At 50.8% G+C, this 21,642-nt stretch overlaps 1 protein-coding gene across 3 annotated transcripts in view; it reads left to right on the top strand.

Annotated features, from left to right (window-relative positions):
- Positions 1 to 21,220, top strand: part of CORO2B (coronin 2B) — a 146,759-nt gene extending 125,539 nt beyond the window's left edge. For all 3 annotated transcript variants that reach the window (XM_065940840.1, XM_065940839.1, XM_065940841.1), the window contains exons 4-12: positions 6,042 to 6,191; positions 6,910 to 7,074; positions 9,021 to 9,137; positions 9,260 to 9,364; positions 9,895 to 9,991; positions 13,784 to 13,896; positions 14,248 to 14,338; positions 14,543 to 14,682; positions 19,265 to 21,220. In XM_065940840.1, the coding sequence (XP_065796912.1) occupies positions 6,042 to 6,191; positions 6,910 to 7,074; positions 9,021 to 9,137; positions 9,260 to 9,364; positions 9,895 to 9,991; positions 13,784 to 13,896; positions 14,248 to 14,338; positions 14,543 to 14,682; positions 19,265 to 19,396 (1,110 nt within the window). In that variant the 3' untranslated portion in view covers positions 19,397 to 21,220. The remainder of the gene's footprint in view (positions 1 to 6,041; positions 6,192 to 6,909; positions 7,075 to 9,020; positions 9,138 to 9,259; positions 9,365 to 9,894; positions 9,992 to 13,783; positions 13,897 to 14,247; positions 14,339 to 14,542; positions 14,683 to 19,264) is intronic.
- Positions 21,221 to 21,642: the final 422 nt, after the last annotated feature.

Consider the following 21,642-nt stretch of genomic DNA (forward strand, 5'->3'; position numbering starts at 1 on the left):
CCAGACACCTTCATAATCACATAATAATTTTAAAGAGGAAATGTATTTGCATTGCATACAATGGAGACAGACTTCATACCACATTCATTGACTACGCAGGGGGCGACAAAGCACCTATGAGAAATAGAAATCACATCTAAAATGTGACCTGTCTAAAATTTGTATATAATCCTTAATTAATATTAAGCAAGCATTGTTATGGAGAAGGAAATGGCAACCCCCTCCAGTATTCTTGTCTGGGAAATCCCATGGACAGAGGAGCCTGGCGGGCTACAGTTCAGGGGTCGCAAAGAGGTGGACACGACTCAGCGACTAAACAACAAAGCATTGTTAAGTGTTACTAACGTGTTAGTCATCTGCTTGGTAGGGTATATAGTTTATTTCGTCCTCATAACAACCATAATGGTAGGTGTAATTATTCTTACAGTTGAGAAGACTGACACTCAGAGAGGTTGAACGTTGGCTGAAGTCTCAGAGACGATAAGGTCAGAGCCTGGGTTGGAATGGCGCGTGTTGGGCCACAGAGCTCTCACGGTCTCAGCCAGCTGCTCCCTCCGCTGTGCATGAGGACACTTGGTCTTGCAGCTTTATAAACGGTGTGCCTTTCACCCACCTGGCCTTAGCCGTGTCTGCCGTCGACCCCACAAGACTGTGAGCTACTGGCTGAGGACTGGCCCCCAGAGTCCAGCATTGTGACCCAGGGAGTGGCTAGGTGCATTTCGTTGGCTTGGTTGTAACTGAGTTTAACTAAACGGGGCTCTGACTCAGGGACTTAGGAAAGGGACAGTCCCAGACACAGCTGGCTTAGCTGGAGAAAGCGCTTTGCCACTTCTCCCCTCCCCTTCCTTCCAGAAATCCAATTTGGCAGACTCTACTGGGTTTCCTGTTGAAGTAACCTCTTCCAGAGCAACCTCTGAGCAGATCTACCTACCGCGCCCATCCACTCTTTGTTCCCAGCAAATCCCTTGAATGTTTAGGGATTGGAATTCCTTTCCAGCTACTTGGGGCCTTTGTGAACTCCAGCTCCTCCTCTGAGCTCCCCTTGCGTATGCTGCCAGCTGTTAGCTGTTGTGGTGGATCAAATAGAGGTAGTCTCTTTTCCCCAGTGATAACATTCAGTGATGTCAAAAGCAGAGAAGTCTGAAAGGTTAACTAATACTGTCTCAATATGCAGCAGGGCTTCCCTTGTGGCTCAGCTGGTAAAGAATCCACCTGTAATGCCTGGACTGGGAAGATCCCCTGGAGAAGGGAAAGGCTACCCACTCCAGTATTCTGGCCTGGAGAATTCCATGGACTGTGTAGTCCATGGGGTCACAAAGAGTTGGACACGACTGAGCGACTTTGATTTTACTTTATGCAGCGGAAGAAACTGGACCCCAGGAAGCGAAGTGGCTGGAGTCAAATGCGGTTTTAAGGCAAGACTCCCCTTTCCTTCCCTGTGGGACATTTTCCACCTGAGACCCAATTCTAGCAGTTATTGGTGAAAACAACTCTTGGCTTCCCCCCCTGCAGCCCTTCGTTCCCCTGGACTTGGAGCCAGTCCAGCGGCTGTGCCTGGGCATAGACACCACGTGCCCTCCCCTTCCCCTTTTAGCCCCTTCATTACCAGGCAGAGCTGTCATGCCAACAAACCAACCTGTGTGAGCGGCTAGAAAGCCTCAGACTCACAAGGACCCTGAAGTCCAGATTCATTCAACCCTAGCCTCTAAAAGGTGTGTATCTCTCGATTTATCATCCAGATGAGGAGGCTGAGCCTCAGAGAGGTTAACTGGCTTGTCTCAGGTCATCTAGTTGGGCTCTGGGATTACAGCCTGAGTGGACCCACCCTTCACAGCTTCCCTGGTGTCCCTGCCCGTGATGTGACTCTGGGATGCCTCAGGTAGCTGGATCCTCAGGAATCAGGCTGTTCTGGAAAAAGCGTTTCTACTGAGACTCAGCCCAAGCAGGGCTCCTCAGGTCCCGCCTCTGGCTTCCTCTGTCACCCGCTGGCCTGCTCCACGCCAGTCAGGCTGGCCCACCTGTAATTTTTCACCCACTGTGCCTACACCCACACACAGGAGTCGTTTTCCTGTCTCCTCATCTTTCCCCACATTCCCAACCTGTCTTTTCAAATCTGGGTCAACATCTCCTCTCCTAACCCTGCCTTGTGGATCTTCCCACCCCCATCACCCTCCAGACTGGATTCAGGCTCCCCCATCCCTGTGCTCCTTTGGGCTCTCCACCCTGTGACCCTACTGTGTGCCAATCAAGAGCAGGCATGGGGTGGCCTCTGCATCCATCCCTTTGGTACCCAGGGCCTGGCTCCTAAGAGGTGTATATGGAATGAGTGAGGCTTAACTTTCTGTTTCAAAGATTTTCTTAAAGGCCAGATTTTCTCTCCTGTCTCAGTCAATGTGTATGCTCTGAATGCCATGGGTTCCTTTGTGTATGTGCTTGTCTGCTGTCCTCAAGATACAGTATGACGTGTCTGTAGACAAGATCTTTTGCCCCCATACACTTCCACATTGGCCTGTCTTCCTGCCCCTTAAAGTTTCATCCCCTTGACTCTGAAAGCATCTCAAACTTCCTGCTCAAGTGCAAACAAGGGTAGCCTATCAAGACGATAAAAGATGCCCAGCGTTGCTAAGAAGCAAAGACCTGCAAATCCAACAGCAGGGAGATGGCATTCTTGAAAGTAAAAGTTGCTCAGTCGTGTCCGACTCTCCGTGAGGCCATGGACTGTACAGTCCATGGAATTCTCCAGGGCAGAATACTGGCGTGGATAGCCATTCACTTTTCCAGGGATCTTCCCAATCCACAGATTGAACCCAGGTCTCCCACACTGCAGGCAGATTCTTCACTTGCTGAGCTACCAGGGAAGCCCTTCTTGATCCAAGGACAAAAACCTGTGGGCTTTTTAATATTTGTTTTTCTCAATACTGCATGAGGGCTATTCTCTAGTTACACTGCACCGGCGGCTTCTCATTGCAACGGCTTCTCTTACTGTGGCGCACAGGCTGTACGCTGCACAGGCTCCATAGTTGTGGTGGGCAGATTTAGTTGCCCTGTGGCATGTGAAATCTTCCCAGACTAGGGATTGAACCTGTATCCCTTGCATTGGCAGGCAGATTTTTTACCACTGGACCACAAGGAAAGTCCCCAAAACCTGTTTTTGAAGGTACAGTTTTAGAGACGTAGGTAAAGAAACACAGACTCTGCTGGTGAAACCAGGGGCAGCTTTGCAGGACAATTTTACAGTGACTAAAAATGTGAAACGCTTCTAGGCATGTGTCTTACAGGAATACTTCTGGCTTGGCCAAACTTGTATGTCAGGCCTCATCATCACAGAATGAACTGTAACAGTGAGAAAAATGGGCAGAGCCCAGGTGTCCATTCACACGAGTTGATTAACTCCATCATGGCACGGCCACAAAACAGCTGTCCTTCTGGCCACTTAAAAAGCTAAGGTAGAGCCACATGTAGTGGTGTACAAAGATGCCCATCAGCTCTCGTCACGTGAGAAAAGCAAGCCGCTGAAGTATATGGATCATAGCATCCCTTTGGAGAAAAAAGAAAGAAAGGGGAAGATATGAATGCGTGATGTGTGTGTGTGTGTGGCACAAGCATTTTTTAGTCTCCACTTTTCAACAGTCACCTTCCTCTGGGACATTGGAGGACAAGAAGAATGTGTGTCTTTTTTTTTTTTTTTCTTTGGCTATGTCAGGTCTTATACCCGAACGCTTGGTTGCTGCATGTAGTATCTAGTTCCTTGACCAGGGATTGAACCCTGGCCCTCTGCACTGGGAGCACAGAGTCTTAGCCACTGGACCACCAGGGAAGTCCAAAGAATGCGTGTCTTACTGATGACTACTGAATCATCTACCCTGGTCCCCACTCCACCCTCTCTGCCGTTTCTATGTGAGACCTCATCTTGTAAGGCCTTTGCGCAGGGCTGTCAGGGAAAACCATTGAGCACACTGGGTCCCCTTTCTGTCACCTCCCTCCCCCCAGCTGCCGCCAGCATGCCGGGCTGTGTAGGGTGTTGGGCTTTCCTAGAGAGCTGGGACAACTACAGGAGATTATAACATTGAGGATGGAAAAACATCAAACTGTCCCCTAATTATAAACTTTTTCTCAAATATGTTTTTTGAAGCCGAGAACGATGCTCCCAAGAGTGACCATAAATCCCTGGCTAAACCTGGAGCCTCCCATGGTCTATATGTTCAGAGCTGGGTCTTCAGGGGAACACATGTGTGGGAAATACTCATTTATATACTCAGGATAAAGTGCCAAGAAAGGAAACCACATCAAGGGAATTCCCTTAGGGACACCCCTAGTTGCCAGCCTTGCTCCCCTGTTTTTGGGATTGCCTTTGGCTTCCTTTTAACAGACTTCCCATATTTGTTCTGAGCCATCATGATTATCTTTGCATGGCTAATATTGCATATTGCTATGACATATTAAATTATTTCCCTAATGGTGGTCACTTAGAGTGTTTCTGAATTTTCTACATTGCAGTAAACATCCTCATGCATGGAGATTTTTGCTTATATTGAAATTTAAGAGCAAAATTACTAGGTTGAAGAATATAATACAAATGTCTCTATAGTTCCTACTAAAGGGGGAACAATCTACTAAAGAGTGCCAAATTGTTTCCAAAATAGAGTTACTCTGATTTGTAATACTACCAACACCAATTGAATCCATAAGCTCCAGTGTAATCTTGTCAACACTGTTTCTTTCAGTTGGCCATTTTATTAATAGAAGATTATAAATGGCATCTCAAAGCTGTTTTCCCTGTTTTTCTCCTTTCTAGGAAGGGTGGAGTTAAGATTTTCAAAACCTTTGTTTTAAAGGTGTCCTAGGCTGTAATCACATGTGCTTTTTCCTCTCCACTCAGATCATAGTAAATAGTATTAATAATGATGATGATAATGATAATTATAACAAGAACTATAATCCCATAGGTCTTTAGAGCATTTTATACTTTACAAGTTTTTACAATCAGTAGCTTATTTTATTCTGCCACTAGGCAAGGCAAAGTAAAAACTTCCCCCATCCCCCCATTTATAGATGAAACAGTTGAAACTATGCAAAGTATGTTTGACTTGAGAAACGGAAGCCTGCCAACATTAACATAATAATCAAGGGGTAATTCAAAGATCGAACTTCCCTGGTAGCTCAGTGGTAAAGAATCTACCTGCCAATGCAGGAGACACGGGTTCAGTCCCTGGGTCAGGAAGATCTGCTGGAGAACAAGATGGTGACCCACTGTAGTATTCTTGCCTGGGAAATCTCATGGACAGAGGAGCCTGGCAGTCTACAGTCCATGGGGTCCCAAAAGAGTCAGACATGATTTAGCAACTGAGCATGCATGCATGCAATTCAAAGATGACAGAAATTGCTCAGTTTCTCTCTCTGGGGTTACATGGTCACTCCTCTCTCTGAATTCCACCTTCCTCTTTCTTCCCACTTGCTTATCAGCATCTGCAAGACTACATCCAGGCTCTACATGCTTTCAGCTCATGGTCCAGCACCTCACCCTTCTGTGCCCCGTAGTCCATCATCTTCAGGAGAGGCCCTGGGCCTCCCAGCCTCCCAGATGAGTTTCCCTCTGCTCAAGTGTCCATTCTGGGTGGGGGACAGGGTGAAGGACAGGCCACGTGGTACAGACAGAGGCGCTGAGGCTGAAGGCATTCATAGAAGGGCATGGGAAGGGAAGCAGAGATAGGCTTTGAACACAGCACTTGTTAAAAGTTGCTCAACGTGTGGTCCTCTGGCCCTGGCTAGACTGAAAGAATAACAAACATGCCAGGGTTAAGAGCTGCCAAGAACTACAGAGACTTCTTAGAGAAGATCCTCCCAAAGGCCCAGAGAAGATGACCTCTTTTCTCTCTAACCACCCCTTGCCACCTTCCCCCGCCCCCCAGCCTCAGCCAGGCTCTGCCCACTGCCCTGGCCAGGAGGTGTCTTACGAGGCAGATCTGGTGTCCAAGGAAGGGGCAGCAGGGGCTTCTCCTGGCCCTGCCCCCACCAGCCTTGGCCCTCCATCTGCTCTGCAGGTGCGGATCTGGGAGATCCCCGAGGGTGGGCTGAAGCGGAACATGACGGAGGCTCTCCTGGAGTTGCACGGGCACAGCCGGCGTGTGGGACTGGTTGAGTGGCACCCCACCACCAACAACATCCTCTTCAGTGCTGGCTACGATTACAAGGTGGGCAGCCAGTGGGCACGGTGGCCAGAGCCAGCTCAGCAGGGAGGCAGAGGGAGAGAGCCGGGCATCTTTAGGGGGCTGTAGGGGGCACTGTTACTTCCCCAAGCCCGTTAGCCAATGTCACATCCATTCAGTCACTCGTTCATTCGCTCATTTGACATGCACACAGCTGAGTGTCTTCTGCGTGCCCATCATTCCTGCGGTCCACAGAAGCTGGAGGCATCTTGACTGCCTTCTCCAGCCCTGACATACCAGAGAAGCATGCCCTCTCCACACCTGAAACTAACACAATACTGGAACTCAACTATTCTCTAATAAAAATTAAAAACAAGAAAAAAAGATGCCCACTCTATGCCCATACTCTCTACCTGACCACTTCTTAACCAAGAAGTAGTCTCTGCCCTCCTAGTAGGAAAAAGAAGAACCCAAAGCTGCTGGTGGGGAGAATGGAGCTGCAACCCCAGGTATGCCCTCAAAATAGATGTGCCAACCACTGGGACCCAGCCAGGAACACTCATCCTTGTTGCTAGAAGTAGAAACTGAGCCCCGGCCGGGGCTGGGACCTGCCCACGGACAGTGGTGGATTTGTGTGACAGGAACACATCCACCTTTGATGTAGAACCCACCGACATGGTCCCCCATCCCAGCGCACGCGACCCTGCACAGGGCGTCTCTCCCAGCAGGGCTGAGCCTGCCTCCTGCGTCTCTGCCCTCCCAGGTCCTCATCTGGAACCTGGACGTGGGTGAGCCGGTGAAGATGATAGACTGCCACTCGGACGTGATCCTCTGCATGTCCTTCAACACTGACGGCAGCCTGCTCACCACCACGTGCAAGGACAAGAAACTGCGTGTGATCGAGCCGCGCTCTGGCCGTGTTCTGCAGGTGAAGCCCCGCATCTTTCTTGAGGGGTAGGAAAGGTACTCGGACCTGGGGCTCTGCTGTCAGCCAGTCCTGGAAGGAAAGACTGTGCCGGCTCCCCTCTTCCATGTACCCGCTCTGCACCTCCGGGGACCAGCCCATTTGTTCTGGGCCCTTCTCTGCTCATAGGAGCTCTGCCTTGTTCTGGGTGCAGAGGGACCTCAGTATCCCTTCTCATCCTCACGGACTCCACCCGTCTCCCCAGATGGGATTCTTCTGCCTGCTCTGGAGGCCAAAGTGGTGACCTCCTTCTTCACATGAATCCCGGGGTGCTCATCGTGGGCACAGGAGGAGGGGACTTTGGACTCACTGCCCAGCCACCTGCGTGGGATGAGATGGTAGAAGTGGTTCAGGGTGCCAGCCTCAGGGGAGGCTCCAAGTGGAGAGGTGGATGGTGAACTAAGCTCCAGTTTTGGTCTTTGATTCTGGGTCTTGACTCCGAGGAAGGGATCAGGTGCCATTTGGGAGTAAGAAATTTACATTTCTTGAGTACCAACTACATGCTAGTAATGGCACTAGATGGGTTGGAAAATTTGGATGGGATCTGAGGTTTACCTCCTAACACCAGCAAGACTAATGCATTTATCTTGGAAAAACCCAATATTGTGTTTATGTTTAATCTTGGAAAAACCCAATACTGCAGGACCAGAAAGTCATCTACAACACCTGCTATTACAAACAATAATCACCATAGTTATTAGCGTCATTAGTATTTACTCAGAGCTCATTGTGGCATGCACTTTACTCTGGGCTCCACGTCACCCTCCCCCCACCCATTTAATCCTTATGACGGTCCTCTGAGGTGGGCACTGTTACTCTTCCTGTTCGTTTCCCTCGTGGGAATACTGCTTCTTGGAGAGTGACAGACCTGAATCTCAGAGTTACAGGAGGAGCTAGAATTCAAACCCAGCCAGTTGGACCCCAGAGCCCCTGCTGAGCAGAAAAGATATAAAACAGCAGAGACCTCCAACCTCCATCTCACACCCAGAGAGGGTGAGGGACTCCTCCATGGTTCCACTTTTTGGCAGAACTTGGAACTAAAATCCAGAGTAAGTGACACCAGCCCGGCTCTCTGCATTGCCCCACCAGCCTTTGGTTCCTACCTGACGCTGACTCATCCTGGCAAAGGGCCGCCGTGTGTTAGGAGGGAAAAGGAGGTGCCCAGAGGCAGGAGCAGAAGCAGAGGACGGCCCAGTTAGAAGGAGGTCCTGGTGAAGTGAGTCAGCCAGCAGTGATCCAGTGTGAGTCCCGGTCATCCTGAGCCTCAAGCTCCGCATCCTCAGAAAACCCTTGCAGTGGGCATTGTGGTGATGGCTGAGAGATGCCTCAGTGAGGGCACTTGGCACCCGGCCCAGCGCCAGCCCTGCATGGGACTTGGTCCATGTCCCCATCGCTCTGGGATATGGCCAGTAGTCTGGTTACCTGGTCCCAGGACTCCGTTCTCCACAGCACCTGTACTCATTTCCTGTGGCTGCTATAACAAACTACTGTAGGCGGGGAGCCTTACAGCAGGAATCGATCCTCTCGCACAGTTCTGGAGGCCAGAAGTCCACGTGAAGATGTCACCAGCTTCCGGTGGCTTCCTTGGCTGGTGGCCCCCCCCATTCCAGTCTCTGCCTCCACAGTCACGCCACCTACTCCTTTCTGCATCTGTGGACTCTCCTTCTGCCTCACTCTTCTAAGTAAGGACACTAGTGATGGCATTTAGGACCCCTGAGGATGATCCAGGGGGAATCTGCCCATTTCGAGGTCCTTCCCTTAAAATCACACGTAAAGACACTTTTCCAAACAAGGGAACACTCACAGGTTCGGGGAGTGGGGACACGGATATGTGTCTGGGGTCCTCCAGGCAGCCCAGCCCCGTACCCTGGTGTCTAGAGCCTGACTCACCAGCTCTCTGATTCCATCAGGAGGCGAACTGCAAAAACCACAGAGTGAACCGCGTGGTCTTCCTGGGGAACATGAAGCGGCTTCTCACCACGGGGGTCTCCAGGTGGAACACAAGACAGATCGCCCTCTGGGACCAGGTCAGCCGCAGGAGGCAGGGAGGAGGGCGACGTCAAAGGGTTGTAGCCCCGGGGCCTTGCTGGGGTTGGGGAAGGTGAGCTGCCATCCTGCCTGGATACTGATCCTGGGCCCCCGCCTGCAGGAGGACCTGTCCATGCCCCTGATCGAGGAGGAAATTGATGGGCTCTCTGGCCTGCTGTTCCCCTTCTACGACGCTGACACCCACATGCTCTACCTGGCTGGAAAGGTAGTGGAAGGTGGGGGAGGGACGGGGGCAGCCTGTGGGAGACCTCTGCCCCTATTGGGCCCTCACTCTCTCCCTACCTCCCAAGAAGAGCCTAACCTCTGCCCTTCTCCCAACCCAAACGGTCCCGCCGTCTTCTATCAGGACCTACCCTTGCATTGGACACTCATTTTACTCAGGTGTCAGTGACTGAGAATCCCTTGGGGTGGACTGGCGCCAGATTTTACAGGGGAATAAGGATCAGAGCCTGGAGTGCATCATCCCTAATGATGGGATTCGAGACACCTGCCAGGAGATCTTATTTGTCGAGAAAAATGTCTATATGCCCACCAGCACACACACACCCCCACACACACCACCCCACCCCACCCCCAGCGAGTCCCCCATGGCATCCCCAATGGGGCCTAGAAGCCAGGCTTCCCTGGTCTTTTGAGCATCTTGGAGGCTGGTGGAGGCTCTCTTCAGTGGCCTCTTGGACCAGGGTCTGCTGACCCTATCCCTGGCCCTCCTTCTTCCTCCCCCCTGGCCCCCAGGGTGATGGAAACATCCGATACTACGAGATCAGCACGGAGAAGCCCTACCTGAGTTACCTCATGGAGTTCCGCTCCCCGGCCCCGCAGAAAGGTCTTGGTAAGGGGGCCCCGGGGCCGCCATGGCTGTTACACTAGGAGAGGAGAGACTGGAATTTAGCTCTTGGGTCACCTTCCCCCCACAATGAAAATCAGCCTCGGAAGGTCAACTCATGGACCAGCCAGAATAGAACCTTCAAGTTCTGCCCTGTGAAGGTCAGCCTCCTCTTCTTCAGCCAGCCTGTCACTGCCTATTCGACCAGTTCCATCCATCCACGGTGCTTGGCGTCCTCTGCCATCTCTGGCCATCAGCAGCCTGCAGGGGTGCGCGTGGTCCCTGCATTCCTGTCTGCAGATGGGGAGGCTGAAGCCCATTGTGGATCTGACACGGTGGGAGGAGGTTCAGTAACTACAGCTCAGAACCAGGTCCAAGTGCAGGCCCCTTCCTGAAGCTGCTGGGAAGCAGGACCCCCAGCCCCCTGAAGCAGCTCTGTCTTTGCCTGAGATGAGAGGAATTCCGGGGTCCCCTCACCACCAGGCTCCCCAGGCTCTCAGGCAAATCCCCGAGAGGACTGCAGGACTGACGAGTGTAGTGAGTCTGTTTTTCACACCCACTCTCTCCCACCACTAAAGCCTTGCTGTGAAGTCTTTGTGCCCGGGGACTCACGCTGACAGGGCATCCAACTCGGCAATCCACCATGTGGGGTCCAGATCACCCAGTGGAAGAAATCTCTGGAGTGGCTCTCTTCCCTTCTCTCCTTAGAGCTTGAGTCTGTCCGTCCTTCTGAGGATCTGGTGTTATGGACAGGGCCTGAGGGCCAGCTTCAGAGACATCAGGGCTGCAGGGGCCCAAGGGCCCCCCACCCCAGTGACCAACAGCAAAGTGGAAGCCTAGAGATGTGCCTGAGGTCCTGATGACCATTCCACTGATTTCACCCTTCCCCAGGGCTCTGTCACCCCCACCTCCCTCACAGGCACCCCATCATCCATTAGTATAACAAGCAGCCTGGACTTTGGAGTCCAAACTTAGGTTTATACTGTGATTCAGCTGTGTCCTTAACCCCTTTGAGTCTTAGTTTCCTCATCTGTAAAATGGGATTAAACCTACTCTGAAGGGCTCTTGTAAAGCTTAGAGATCATGTATACACAACACTTAGCAGAGTACCTGGCTCCTTCTGCTCCTTCACACAGTCATTCAACAAACGTTTATTGGCTACAACTGTGTGCCCAGACCCTAGCTTAGTCCAGGGGTACCGTGATAAATAGAACACGGCCTCTCTCACTGCCCACTGCAGGGAAGACAGACAATAAACAAATACGTAAGGAAAATATTGTATGGTAGTAAGTTCTAAGAAGAGAATCAAATGGGATCGTAGAACAGAGAATGACAAGGACTGTTTTAGATCAGGTGACTGGGGGAAACCTTGCATGGAAGTGACATTTTAAACTGTGATCTGAAAGGCAGGAAGGGGGAAGAGTAGTGTCAGCAGAAAAAACAGTTAGTGCAAAGGCCCTGAGGCCGGAAAGAGCCTGTCATGCTCTAGGAGCAGAAGGGAGGTCAGTGTAGCTCAGAGTAGAGTAGACTGTGGAACAGGTGGCAGATGGGGAGTGTTAGGAGATTAAGTTGGAGAGGTGGGCAAGGGCCAGATCCCATGGGATGCATTAGACAGGGTGTATTAGAGTTCTCCAGAGAAACAACCAAGTATATTTATAAAAGAGGAATTGCAAGAATTTGGCTCATAATTACAGAGGCTGAGAAGTCTCACCATCTACGCTCTACAAGCTGGAACCCCAGGAAAGCCAGCGATATAATTCAGTTCAAGTGTGAAAGCCTGAGACCCAGGGGAACCAATGGTACAAAACCCAGTTCAAGGGCAGGAGATGAGATGAGATGAGATGTCCCAGCTCAAGCAGCGAGGCAGGAAAAAAGGGCAAATTCCTCCTTCCTCTGCCTTTTGCTCCATGCAGGCCCAGAATGGATTGGGAGATGCCCACCACCCACCCTCACTGGGGAGGGCCATCCACTTTACTGAGCCCACTGACTTATAACGTTAACCATCACACAGGGGGAGAAGTTGGGATTTCATTGGGAACTCTTTGTAGAATTTTATTCTTCTTGGGCTGGTGGGTGGGTGAGAGTGGGACAGTGTGACATGATCTGAAAGGTTAGTTTGAGATTGCTGTGGCTCCTGTAGGAAGAATGGATTTGGGAGATTGGATCTTGAGAGGGCAGGAGGCAGGCAGAGACCAGTTAGGAGTCTGTTGTGGACTTCTAGGCAAAAGAGGATGGTAACTAGGGGGATGGCATGGAGATGAGGATGGATCCAGGGGATGTTTAGAAACTTGGGTCATCAGGACTTGGGGAGGGGGGAGAGAGGGGGTACTGAGGATAACTATTTCTGTTTGTCCGCCTCACCTGTGGTCACTGTTGAGCACTGACCATGAGCCAGGCACTTTCTGCAGGCTCTGGGTGGCTGCTTAACTCACCCTGGGCGGGTAACATAGCTCTAAGTGGCAGAGCCAGGACTCAAACCCAAGTCTCCTGGCTTCTCACAGTACCACGAAGCCACTTCCCTCCAGCAGAAGGATGCTCTAGTAGAGCATCCTTCCATTCCAGATGAGGAAAGGTAGAACCTTAAGTCATATTCACATCCTGGAGAAAGAAATTCATGTTGTCTGTGCTCATCACTGCTGGGCAGTTAGCAAGCATCTTCACACTCAGTCTCATGAGGGGCCACCACTGGACTCCTCTAGGCAACCAGGGAAGCTAAGGCTTAGAGAGGCAGTGATTTGCTCAAGGACTCCCGCCCAGAAAGAGGGGAGAATCGAGATTCAAACTCAGGATCCTGTCCCACCCAAAGCTGGTGTGTCTAACCCCACACCAAACTGCTCCCCCCGCAGGTGTTCAGCTGATGCAGCTGTTAGGGATGTTGCTTCTGGTGCCCACACAGACACCCATGAACACACGCAGACATGCATGCGTGCACGTATGCCTGTCACTCCTAGAAAACACATGACGGAGCAGCAGTCTTGGGCTGCGTTTAAACCTCTGAGGAGCACAGGAAAGCGTTCTCCTCCTTTCTTCCTTCCTGTATTTTATTCATTTTTGGCTGTGCTGAGTCTTCGTTGCTACTGACGGGCTTTCTCTAGTTGCAGCAAGCCAGGGCTACTCTCTGGTTGTGGTGTGCAGACTTCTCATCACAGCCACTTCTCTTGCCGCAGAGCACTGGCTCATTAGTTGCAGCTCATGGGCTCTAGAGGGCAGGCTCAGTAGTTGGGGCACATGGGCTTAGTTGCCCTGAGGCATGTGGGGTCTTTCCAGACCAGGGAGGGATCGAACCCATGTCCCCTGCATTGGTAGGCAGACTTTTAACCACTGGACTACCAGGGAAGTCCTCTCCCTCTTTCTTTCTCTGTGAAGACTGGGAGCACAGAGGCTTCGGGAAACCAGTTCATTTCAGAAGGTGATGGGCTCTGGGGTATATAGACTGACAGCACTGTGTAACTGTGGGCAAAAGCCCCTTTCCCTCTGCCCCTCAAGAGTCTCACCCACAAAGAGAATGGGTTAGATCCAAGTAGTTGTGCAGCCCCTCGCAGTCCTCGAAGGCCCCTAGTTCTACAGCATGCACGTTGGTGAAACAGGTCTGGTCCATGGGGCTTATCTGAGAAGTTACCCCCAGAGTCAAAGCCTGACTCAGGAAGCCCCCAGCCCCTTCCTGTCCACCGTATGGGTCCTTGCCTCCAAACCTAGTGCCCTCCAGCTGCACCTTTCCCCTGGCCAAGGTCATCAGGAAGGAGGGTACTGGGGGAGATTCCTGGGACCCCATGCAGCCATGTGTGTGCCTGTCCGCAGGGGTCATGCCCAAGCATGGGCTGGACGTGTCTGCCTGCGAGGTGTTCCGATTCTACAAGCTGGTGACTCTCAAGGGCCTCATAGAGCCCATCTCCATGATCGTGCCCCGGAGGGTGAGTGGGGCCGGGCTGGCTGCAAAGGGCCCCTGGCATTGAAGGCTAACTTCCTCACTACTGGGGCTATAAGCCTGGAGGAGCTCAGAAGGAGGAGGTAGTTTCCTGTGGATTGGGGTCTTCAGACCTAATTTGGGGTGCAGGGGGGGGGGCCACTCCAAGGTGAGGACAGTCTGGCTTGCTAACAAAGGCAAGGTGGGAATTCCAAGTGGGAGATGCTGAGTGCAAAGACTTGGAGGGGAGAGAGCAGTTATGTGGCTGGAGGTCAGAGAAGGGGAGAATCTGATTGGAGAGAAGGGGCCTTCTCAGCAGTCCCCCACCTGTCCACCCTTCTGCCCCACCCCACTGCAGTCGGATTCCTACCAGGAAGACATTTACCCCATGACGCCGGGCACGGAGCCAGCTCTGACCCCTGATGAGTGGCTGGGAGGCATCAACCGAGGTACCACCAGGGGTGGGCTTCCCAGAAGAGAACGGGAGACTGCAATCTTGGCCTTCAGTCTAGCCCACCCCCTTCCCCTTGCATATCCTCCTCGTTGAGCTCGCCCTCACACCCAGCCAACTGTCAGGCCTGGTGTAGTGAGGGCCACCATCACCGGACAGGCCACAGGATAGTTGGTGAGAATCCGTGCCTTGCCTTTCTTAGATCCTGTGCTGATGTCTTTGAAAGAAGGCTATAAGAAGTCCCCCAAAATGGTATTCAAGGCTCCCATCAAAGAAAAGAAGAGTGTGGTGGTCAACGGAATAGATTTACTAGAAAACGTCCCACCCAGGACAGAGAATGAGGTAAGAAAAATAAGTTATTGCCTCCACACACGCTGGCAGAGCAAGACCTTTGCATTTCAATTATGAGCTTCAGGCCTTTAGGCCAGCTCGGTTCTGAGGCATTTTTCTTTCTGTGACAAATACCATAAGTAGCCTGCTATGGGCTTCTGTTGCCTCTGACCCCAATAAATAGAGGCTGGGCTATGGTAGGGATATTGATGCCCCTCCCCATCCCCACAAATCCCAGAACCTGGAGTTACATGTCCCCTTGTGAATCCATATCAGAATGTCGCTGTCATTTGGAGTTGTAAATTCCTGGCTCACGAGGGAAAGCCAGCCTCATGTGTTACAGCACTGCCTTCCTCCGTGGCATGGCAGCTGCCGCGAGGTCTGATGATTTCCTGTTTTTGTGGAAGAGGCTGAGTATTTATGAAAGTACTCTTTGTACCATTTGGAAAGGGAGCAGCTCTCTCAGGGCAACCAGAGCTGGGTCTTGTCCACACCCCCCAGAGGCCTTGCCTTCCACCACACCCTTGGTCCCTGGCACAAATACAGTTCAGCTCAGCCAGGATTCATGGAATGCCCACTGTGTGCCAGGCGCTGGGCTGGATGCAGCTGAAGTGGAGATGCTACAGGGAGTCACCTGCATCTGGCTCTCTCATTTCCTGGCTGTGCCTGAACATGTTTCCTGACCTTCCTAAGTCCACTTCCTCACAGCAAAATGGGGATATGAAATGCTGTGAGATTTAAAGAGATCGTCCCTAAGTGCCTCGCACTTTTCCTGCTCACGTGAAATGCACAGAGAGGCTAACTGCATTAGCTCTTGAGAAGGGGGTGACAGGATGAGATGGTTGGGTGGCATCACCAACTCAATGGACATGAATTTGAGCAAGTTCCAGGAGACAGTAAAGGACAGGGAGGCCTGGCGTGCTGCAGTCCATGGGGTTGCAAAGAGTTGGACACGACCGAGCGACTGAACAACAAGAACCATGTGACAAATTACCCCGAGACTTAGGGGTTTAAATCGCACAAATGTTTTATTATCTCACAATGTCTGTGGGTGCCTGTGACTCAAGGTCTCTCGTGAAGGTGTGAACTGTCAGCCAGGGCTGCAGTTACATCTGAAGACTCACCTGCGGAAAGATCTGCTTCTGGCTTTCCTCAGTTGGTTGCTGGCAAGACCCATTTCCTCATAGGTTGTTAGACTAAGGGTCTCATTCCCTCAAGAGCTGTCAGCCAGAGGCCTCCCTCGGGTCCTTGCCACATGGACCTCAAAACAGGGCAGCTCACAGCGTGGTCTTGAGGAAGAGAGGGTGTCAAAGGTGCAAACCACAGTCTTTTTGTAAACTCACCTTGCAAATGGCATCCCATCACATCTGCCATATTCTGTTCATTAGAAGCAAGTTACTGGGTTCAGTCCATCCTTGAAAGGAGTGGATTACATGGGGGCCATCTTACAGGTTTCTTGTCACACCAGCTTATAATTGTCACTGTTATTCATAAAAGTATGCTCATTCCTGACCTCTGAGGCTTAGTCTTAAAGGTAAAATTGACAGGTAAATTTTTAATTGCTATAAAATGTTTATGTGCCATTATAGAGGGATGCTCAGATTTCTAAGGCTGGATGAAACTATGATCAATGGGATTTGCTTCAAAATAATCACCAAGGAGAGTGGTACAGGGGAAGTAAGTAAAAATAAAGATGAAGCAAGAGTGGTTACATGTTATTTGCTGAAGTTGGATGTTGGGTACTTGGAGGTTCATGGTGCTTTTCTTTCCACTTTTGTATATATTTGGTGTTTTCTTTAAAAAAGATTTTTTTATGTACCCTGACAAGGTAGGAATAGTTGAATTGCTATGAGCCTAGGGCCTTAATAAGAGCCTGAAGTTTGTTCTAGTACTGGGTGTGGAGAAGGCAGGGTTGAATAGCAGTTACATGGAGTGGACTTGTCTATATGAATCAGAACAGAGGACCTGGAGAAATATTTTAAAGGGTCTCTAAGCAAACAACACAAATGCCACCATCTATAAACTACAGCTTGTATTCTTTCCTCCCTGGGGAAAAAATTTGTTGCTCAGAGGCTGGTAACTCTTGTTTTACCTTTTACCCACAATTTTAATAGAGAAAACTAAAAACAGCGAATGAGAAATTGGTTCAAGAGTGTAGAGACCACGGGTAGCTTGACACACGGAGGAGACATGGTTGTACGGCTCTGTAATTTTACTAAAACTCACTGAATTGACCCTTAAAATGAGTGAAATTTATGGCATATGAAGTATACCTCAATAAATACATTTTTTAAACAAAAGCTGATCCAAAAAGATTATACAAGGAAACTTTGAGAACTTGGAAGGCATAGGTGTATGTAGAATTATTTAGTGTGGGGCATATAGCATAATATCTCTCTGCACAGAGGTAACCAGGACTGGTTTGTTGGTTAATATAAATTTTTTCCAAGTCAGTTAAAGAAAGGAATCATATAAATGATATATACATTCTTTAAACAATTTCTTGTTGTTTAAAATATAAAACATATACATTCATTCCACATGTTTTGATGGAGCATCAAGACCTTCCTTTTCTCTCAGGACATCTCAGTTGCGATCTTCCATTGTGTTTGTCAAATAAATCACACTTTAACTCCAATTTCCATTTTCAGTGTTTTTTTAGGTGGAATGAGAACTTAAAATCAAGCTGAAAACAAAGCTCCTGTTTTTTGAAAATTTTCCCCAGGGTTTTTTTTTAAGACAGGTTTATTGAGGTATAATTGACCTAGTGTGCAGTTCATCCTTTGTAGTGTACAGTTCCATGAGTTTTGACACACACCTATAGCCATGTAACCACTACCGTACAATCAAGATACAGAATATTCCTCAATCTTTTATGTGTATATCATCCATACCTATCAGTAGCAATTTTTAGCACCCCTTCTTCATCAAGATTCTCAAATGCATTCAACTTAGTTTTTATAGAAAGATGTATTTCTATTTCATCAGTTTATGTAGTATTAAAATGATGCAATTACAAAGACAGCTGCAGCTCACAATTGGGCAGTCGGAGGACCAACACAACTGTCTGTAGGTAACATTCAACTCAAGTGTGTGGAGTCCTTCCGGAGCCTGCAGACGCTGTGTTGTGTGTTCTGTTTTATGGAAGCCATGGAGAGGCTGTTTAATCCAGGAAGTCATCTCAGCAAGGGTGTTGTCAGATTCCTATGCTTTGCTCATGGCCACTCCAGCAATGCCCAGTGCAAACTTTGGGGAGCTGTGGTGCCAGTCCCCCATCAGTAGGAAAAATACCATTCTATATCCTGACCTTAAGGAAAAGAGAAGAATAGGGGGAGGACCATATGAATAGAAAGAGAACTATATGAATCTTAGAAATTAGATAGTCTTAACTTCCATGGTGGATCAGTGATAAAGAATCCGCCTGCCCATGCGGGATACACGGGTTCGATCCCTGGTCCAGGAAGATCCCACATGCCTTGGAGCAACTAAGCCAGTGCTCCACAACTACTGAGCCAGCACTCTAGAGGCCTGGCGCTGCAGCTGTTGAACCCATGTGCCACAGCTGCTGAAGCTCACGAGCCTAGAGCCTGTACTCCGCAACAAGAGAAGCCACTGCAATGAGAAGCCTGCACACCGCAACTAGGAAGTAGCCCCCGCTCTTCAAAACTAGAGGAAAAAAGCCCAGGGAGCAACGAAGACCTGGACAAAAATAAATAATTTTTTTTAAAAGAGAAGGAGATTCTGTATAAAATAGATAACTAATGAGAACCTACTGTGAAGTAGAAGGAGCTCTACTCCGTGCTCTGTGGCGACGTAAATGCCCAGGAAATCCAAAGAGGAGGGGATATATGTACACATATAGCTGAGTTACTTCATTGTGCTGCAGAAATCGACACAGCAGTGTAAAGTAACTGTGTGCATGTGTGCATACTGTCACTTCAGTCATGTCCAACTCTTTGCGACCTTCTGGACCATAGCCCACCAGGCTTCTCTGTCCATGGGATTCTCCAGGCAAGAATACTGGAGTGGGTTGTCATGCCCTCCTCCAGGGTATCTTCCTGACCCAGGGATTGAACCAGCATCTCTTACATCTCCTGCATTGGCAGGTGGGTTCTTTACCACTAATGTCACCCTGGAAACCCCCAAAGCAACTATACTCTAATTTAAAAACAAAAAGAGAGAGCCGGATACAAAACATTTCAGAAAGCTTTCCATTCTGAATGGTAAGTAAATAAAGTATTAAGACTTGAAGCCCTAAACGGGTAAGCTTAGGATATCTGGCCTGTGTGGACTGGGCCCTTCCTTGGCGATCCTGGATCAGGGTCCTTTCTTTTCTGCCCCACAGGGTGGGGTGGGGATGGGCATGGGTAGGAGCAGGAGTGGGCATGAGTGAGCTGAGTCTAGAGATGGGAGAGCGGCCACCTGAGTCACCTCAGACCCGGGAGTGGGGAAGGGGCGGGAGGCCTGAGTCAGAAGAACAGCGGCTGCGTGGGGGGAGGGGCGGGGGTACGGATACCCCCCACCGCCCCCCGCGAAGGTCACCTTCTCACCTGTTCTCTCCCACCCTTCTGGCCCCTTCTCTCGTCCACACCAGCTCCTCCGAATGTTCTTCCGGCAGCAGGATGAGATTCGGAGATTGAAAGAGGAGCTGGCCCAGAAAGACATCCGCATTCGGCAGCTTCAGCTGGAACTGAAAAACTTGCGCAATAGCCCCAAGAACTGTTAGCTCCCCGGCTGGGCTGCTTTCTAAGCCAATCTCTCCGTTGTTTCTACTCTCCCTTAACTTCCCCTTCTCCGGTGACCCCAGAGAGAGCGCCAGGACTGGAGCTGGGGGTGAGCTTGAGGACCCCCCACCTGCCACCTCAAGAACTGGAAGCTGACCTTTGACCTCTCAACCTCATGCTAATACAAGTCCCCAGCCTCTCCCAGAGTCCAGGCTGGCAGCCCCTTTCCCTCACAGCCCCGGAGCCTCGGCTTCCCCTCGGCTGGGCAAAGGCCGCGGACTCCCCACGACGAGTGCCCTCTGTGGACCAAGGAGGGGAGGGGGAAGCCAGAACCCCAGTAGACCAGAGGTTGAACTTGTCCCCGGCAGAGGGGGCTGCCGGGACATTGCGCTGCCTGCTGGGGCTCACGATGGCCCTGATGGACGCGCAGTAAGGGCTGGATTGCAGGCCTCAGCGGTCTCTCTCCCCTCCTCCACCTCCCTCGCCCTGGGCAGCCCCGGAAGCCCATTCACCTGACCAGGGTTGCAAGCAGCCCAGCTCCTTCCTGTCTCTTGCCCCTTCTCTCTTATCTTCAGGGAATTAAGAGGATCCTTCACCAAGGCCATAATGACCCCTTGCCCTCCCCTGATGCTCTTCAAAGCTCTGGCAACGCCCTTTCCCCCGTTCACTTTGTGAGGCAGTCAGGGTAGGGAATAGTGTCCCCATTTTACAGATGACAGAACTGAGGGTTGCTTTGGGGAAGTGACATCACTGAGTCACCCAGCAGGTGGACAGTGGACCCAGGACCAGTGGTGTGCAGACTGCAGGCCCAGGCACTTCCCGCTGCATCAAGATGCTAATCCCACGGGGGCATCACCAAGGCCCAAGTCTCCGTGGAGCAGGAGAAGGACCCGGAGCCTCCCAACACCACTAGTGCCAATGTGCCACAGCCCTCCCCCGCACTCAGTGTCCCTTAGACCTCCTGGCCCCCACCCTTTGCTCTGACCCCCCAGGTGACTCACTCCGAGATGAGGCCTCTTCCTCCTGGAGGCTGAGGCCGAGAAGGGTGGCGCTGGCCCTGGGAAGGCCGAGCAGTGGCCTGCCGGCCCCGAGGGCTGCTCTGCGTGCGTGTGCCTGCTCCCTGCTCTCAGCCACGGTCAGCCTTATGCTTATAGAACAACCACAGCCCCTTACACTGGTGTAGCACTTTAAGGTTTACACAGCCCTTTGACATATAGGATCCCCTTTGAGCCTCATCTCAGCTCCCAGAGGCAGGGAGCATTCTCCCCACGTTGCAGATGAAAAAACTGAGAAGCCGCTCAAGGTCACAGGACCCTGGGAGATGCGACATTTCACTTGGTCTTCTACCATTTTCTTTTTTTCCTCCTTTTCTCCCTCCATTTCTCATTACTCACAGAGTGTGTGAACACTGTTCTCAGAAAAGTCACAGTTTGAGGGGGGAGATCTGGTCTGGGGATCAAGAAATGGGTGTCTACACCTCTCTCTCATTAGCTTGAGCCTACTAGACGCGTTGTGCTCTGCACCTGCTTGTCCCATGGCCACCCTGCAGAACTTCTATCCACACAGGGGGATCTCCCTAAGCCCCTCCGAGTGACCTGGGCAGGGAAGGCCCCCCCCAAACCCTCAGGCTTTTCCTCCAAGAGCCTTCTACCCTCACAGCCAGCTAAAGCAGGGTCTCCTCACCCCCCAGACTCCGCAGCTAGACTGCGTCAGCTCACATCTCCTCCTCCCCACACTTCTGAAGCTTTTTTTCTTCCCCACTGACCGTTGTGGTCTTCTGTGATTATTTATGCTGCCTCCCAAGGATAGAATTGAAATAAAATGTTTTCAAGTTATCAGACCTGGGCACGGCCGGCTCATTTAACCTGGGTGGTTCCTCCTGTTGGTCACCATGGTATCTTGATGGCCAACTCCCCAGCCACAGTTCTGTTGCTTTTCTGCAACAAGCCATGTCTGTATCTACAGGTGTGACTTCACACCTCAGCACTGTTGACATCTGGGGCCAGATGATTCTTTGCCGTGAAGGCTATCCTGAGCACCATCAGCTATTTAGCAGCATCCCTGGCCTCCGCCAGCCAGATGCCACAGCAACCCCAGCCCCATCGTGATAAACAAAAATGTCTCCAGATATCACCCACTGTCCCCCCTGGAGTGTCAAAATTGTCCCCAGTTGAGAACCACTATTCCATGGTTATTCAGTAGGCAGCTGCTCCATGTCCAGCCCTGTGTTGGGGTCTAGAGGACACCT

The sequence above is a fragment of the Muntiacus reevesi genome, chromosome 7 (assembly GCF_963930625.1).
Source record: "Muntiacus reevesi chromosome 7, mMunRee1.1, whole genome shotgun sequence".
NCBI lineage: Eukaryota > Metazoa > Chordata > Mammalia > Artiodactyla > Cervidae > Muntiacus > Muntiacus reevesi.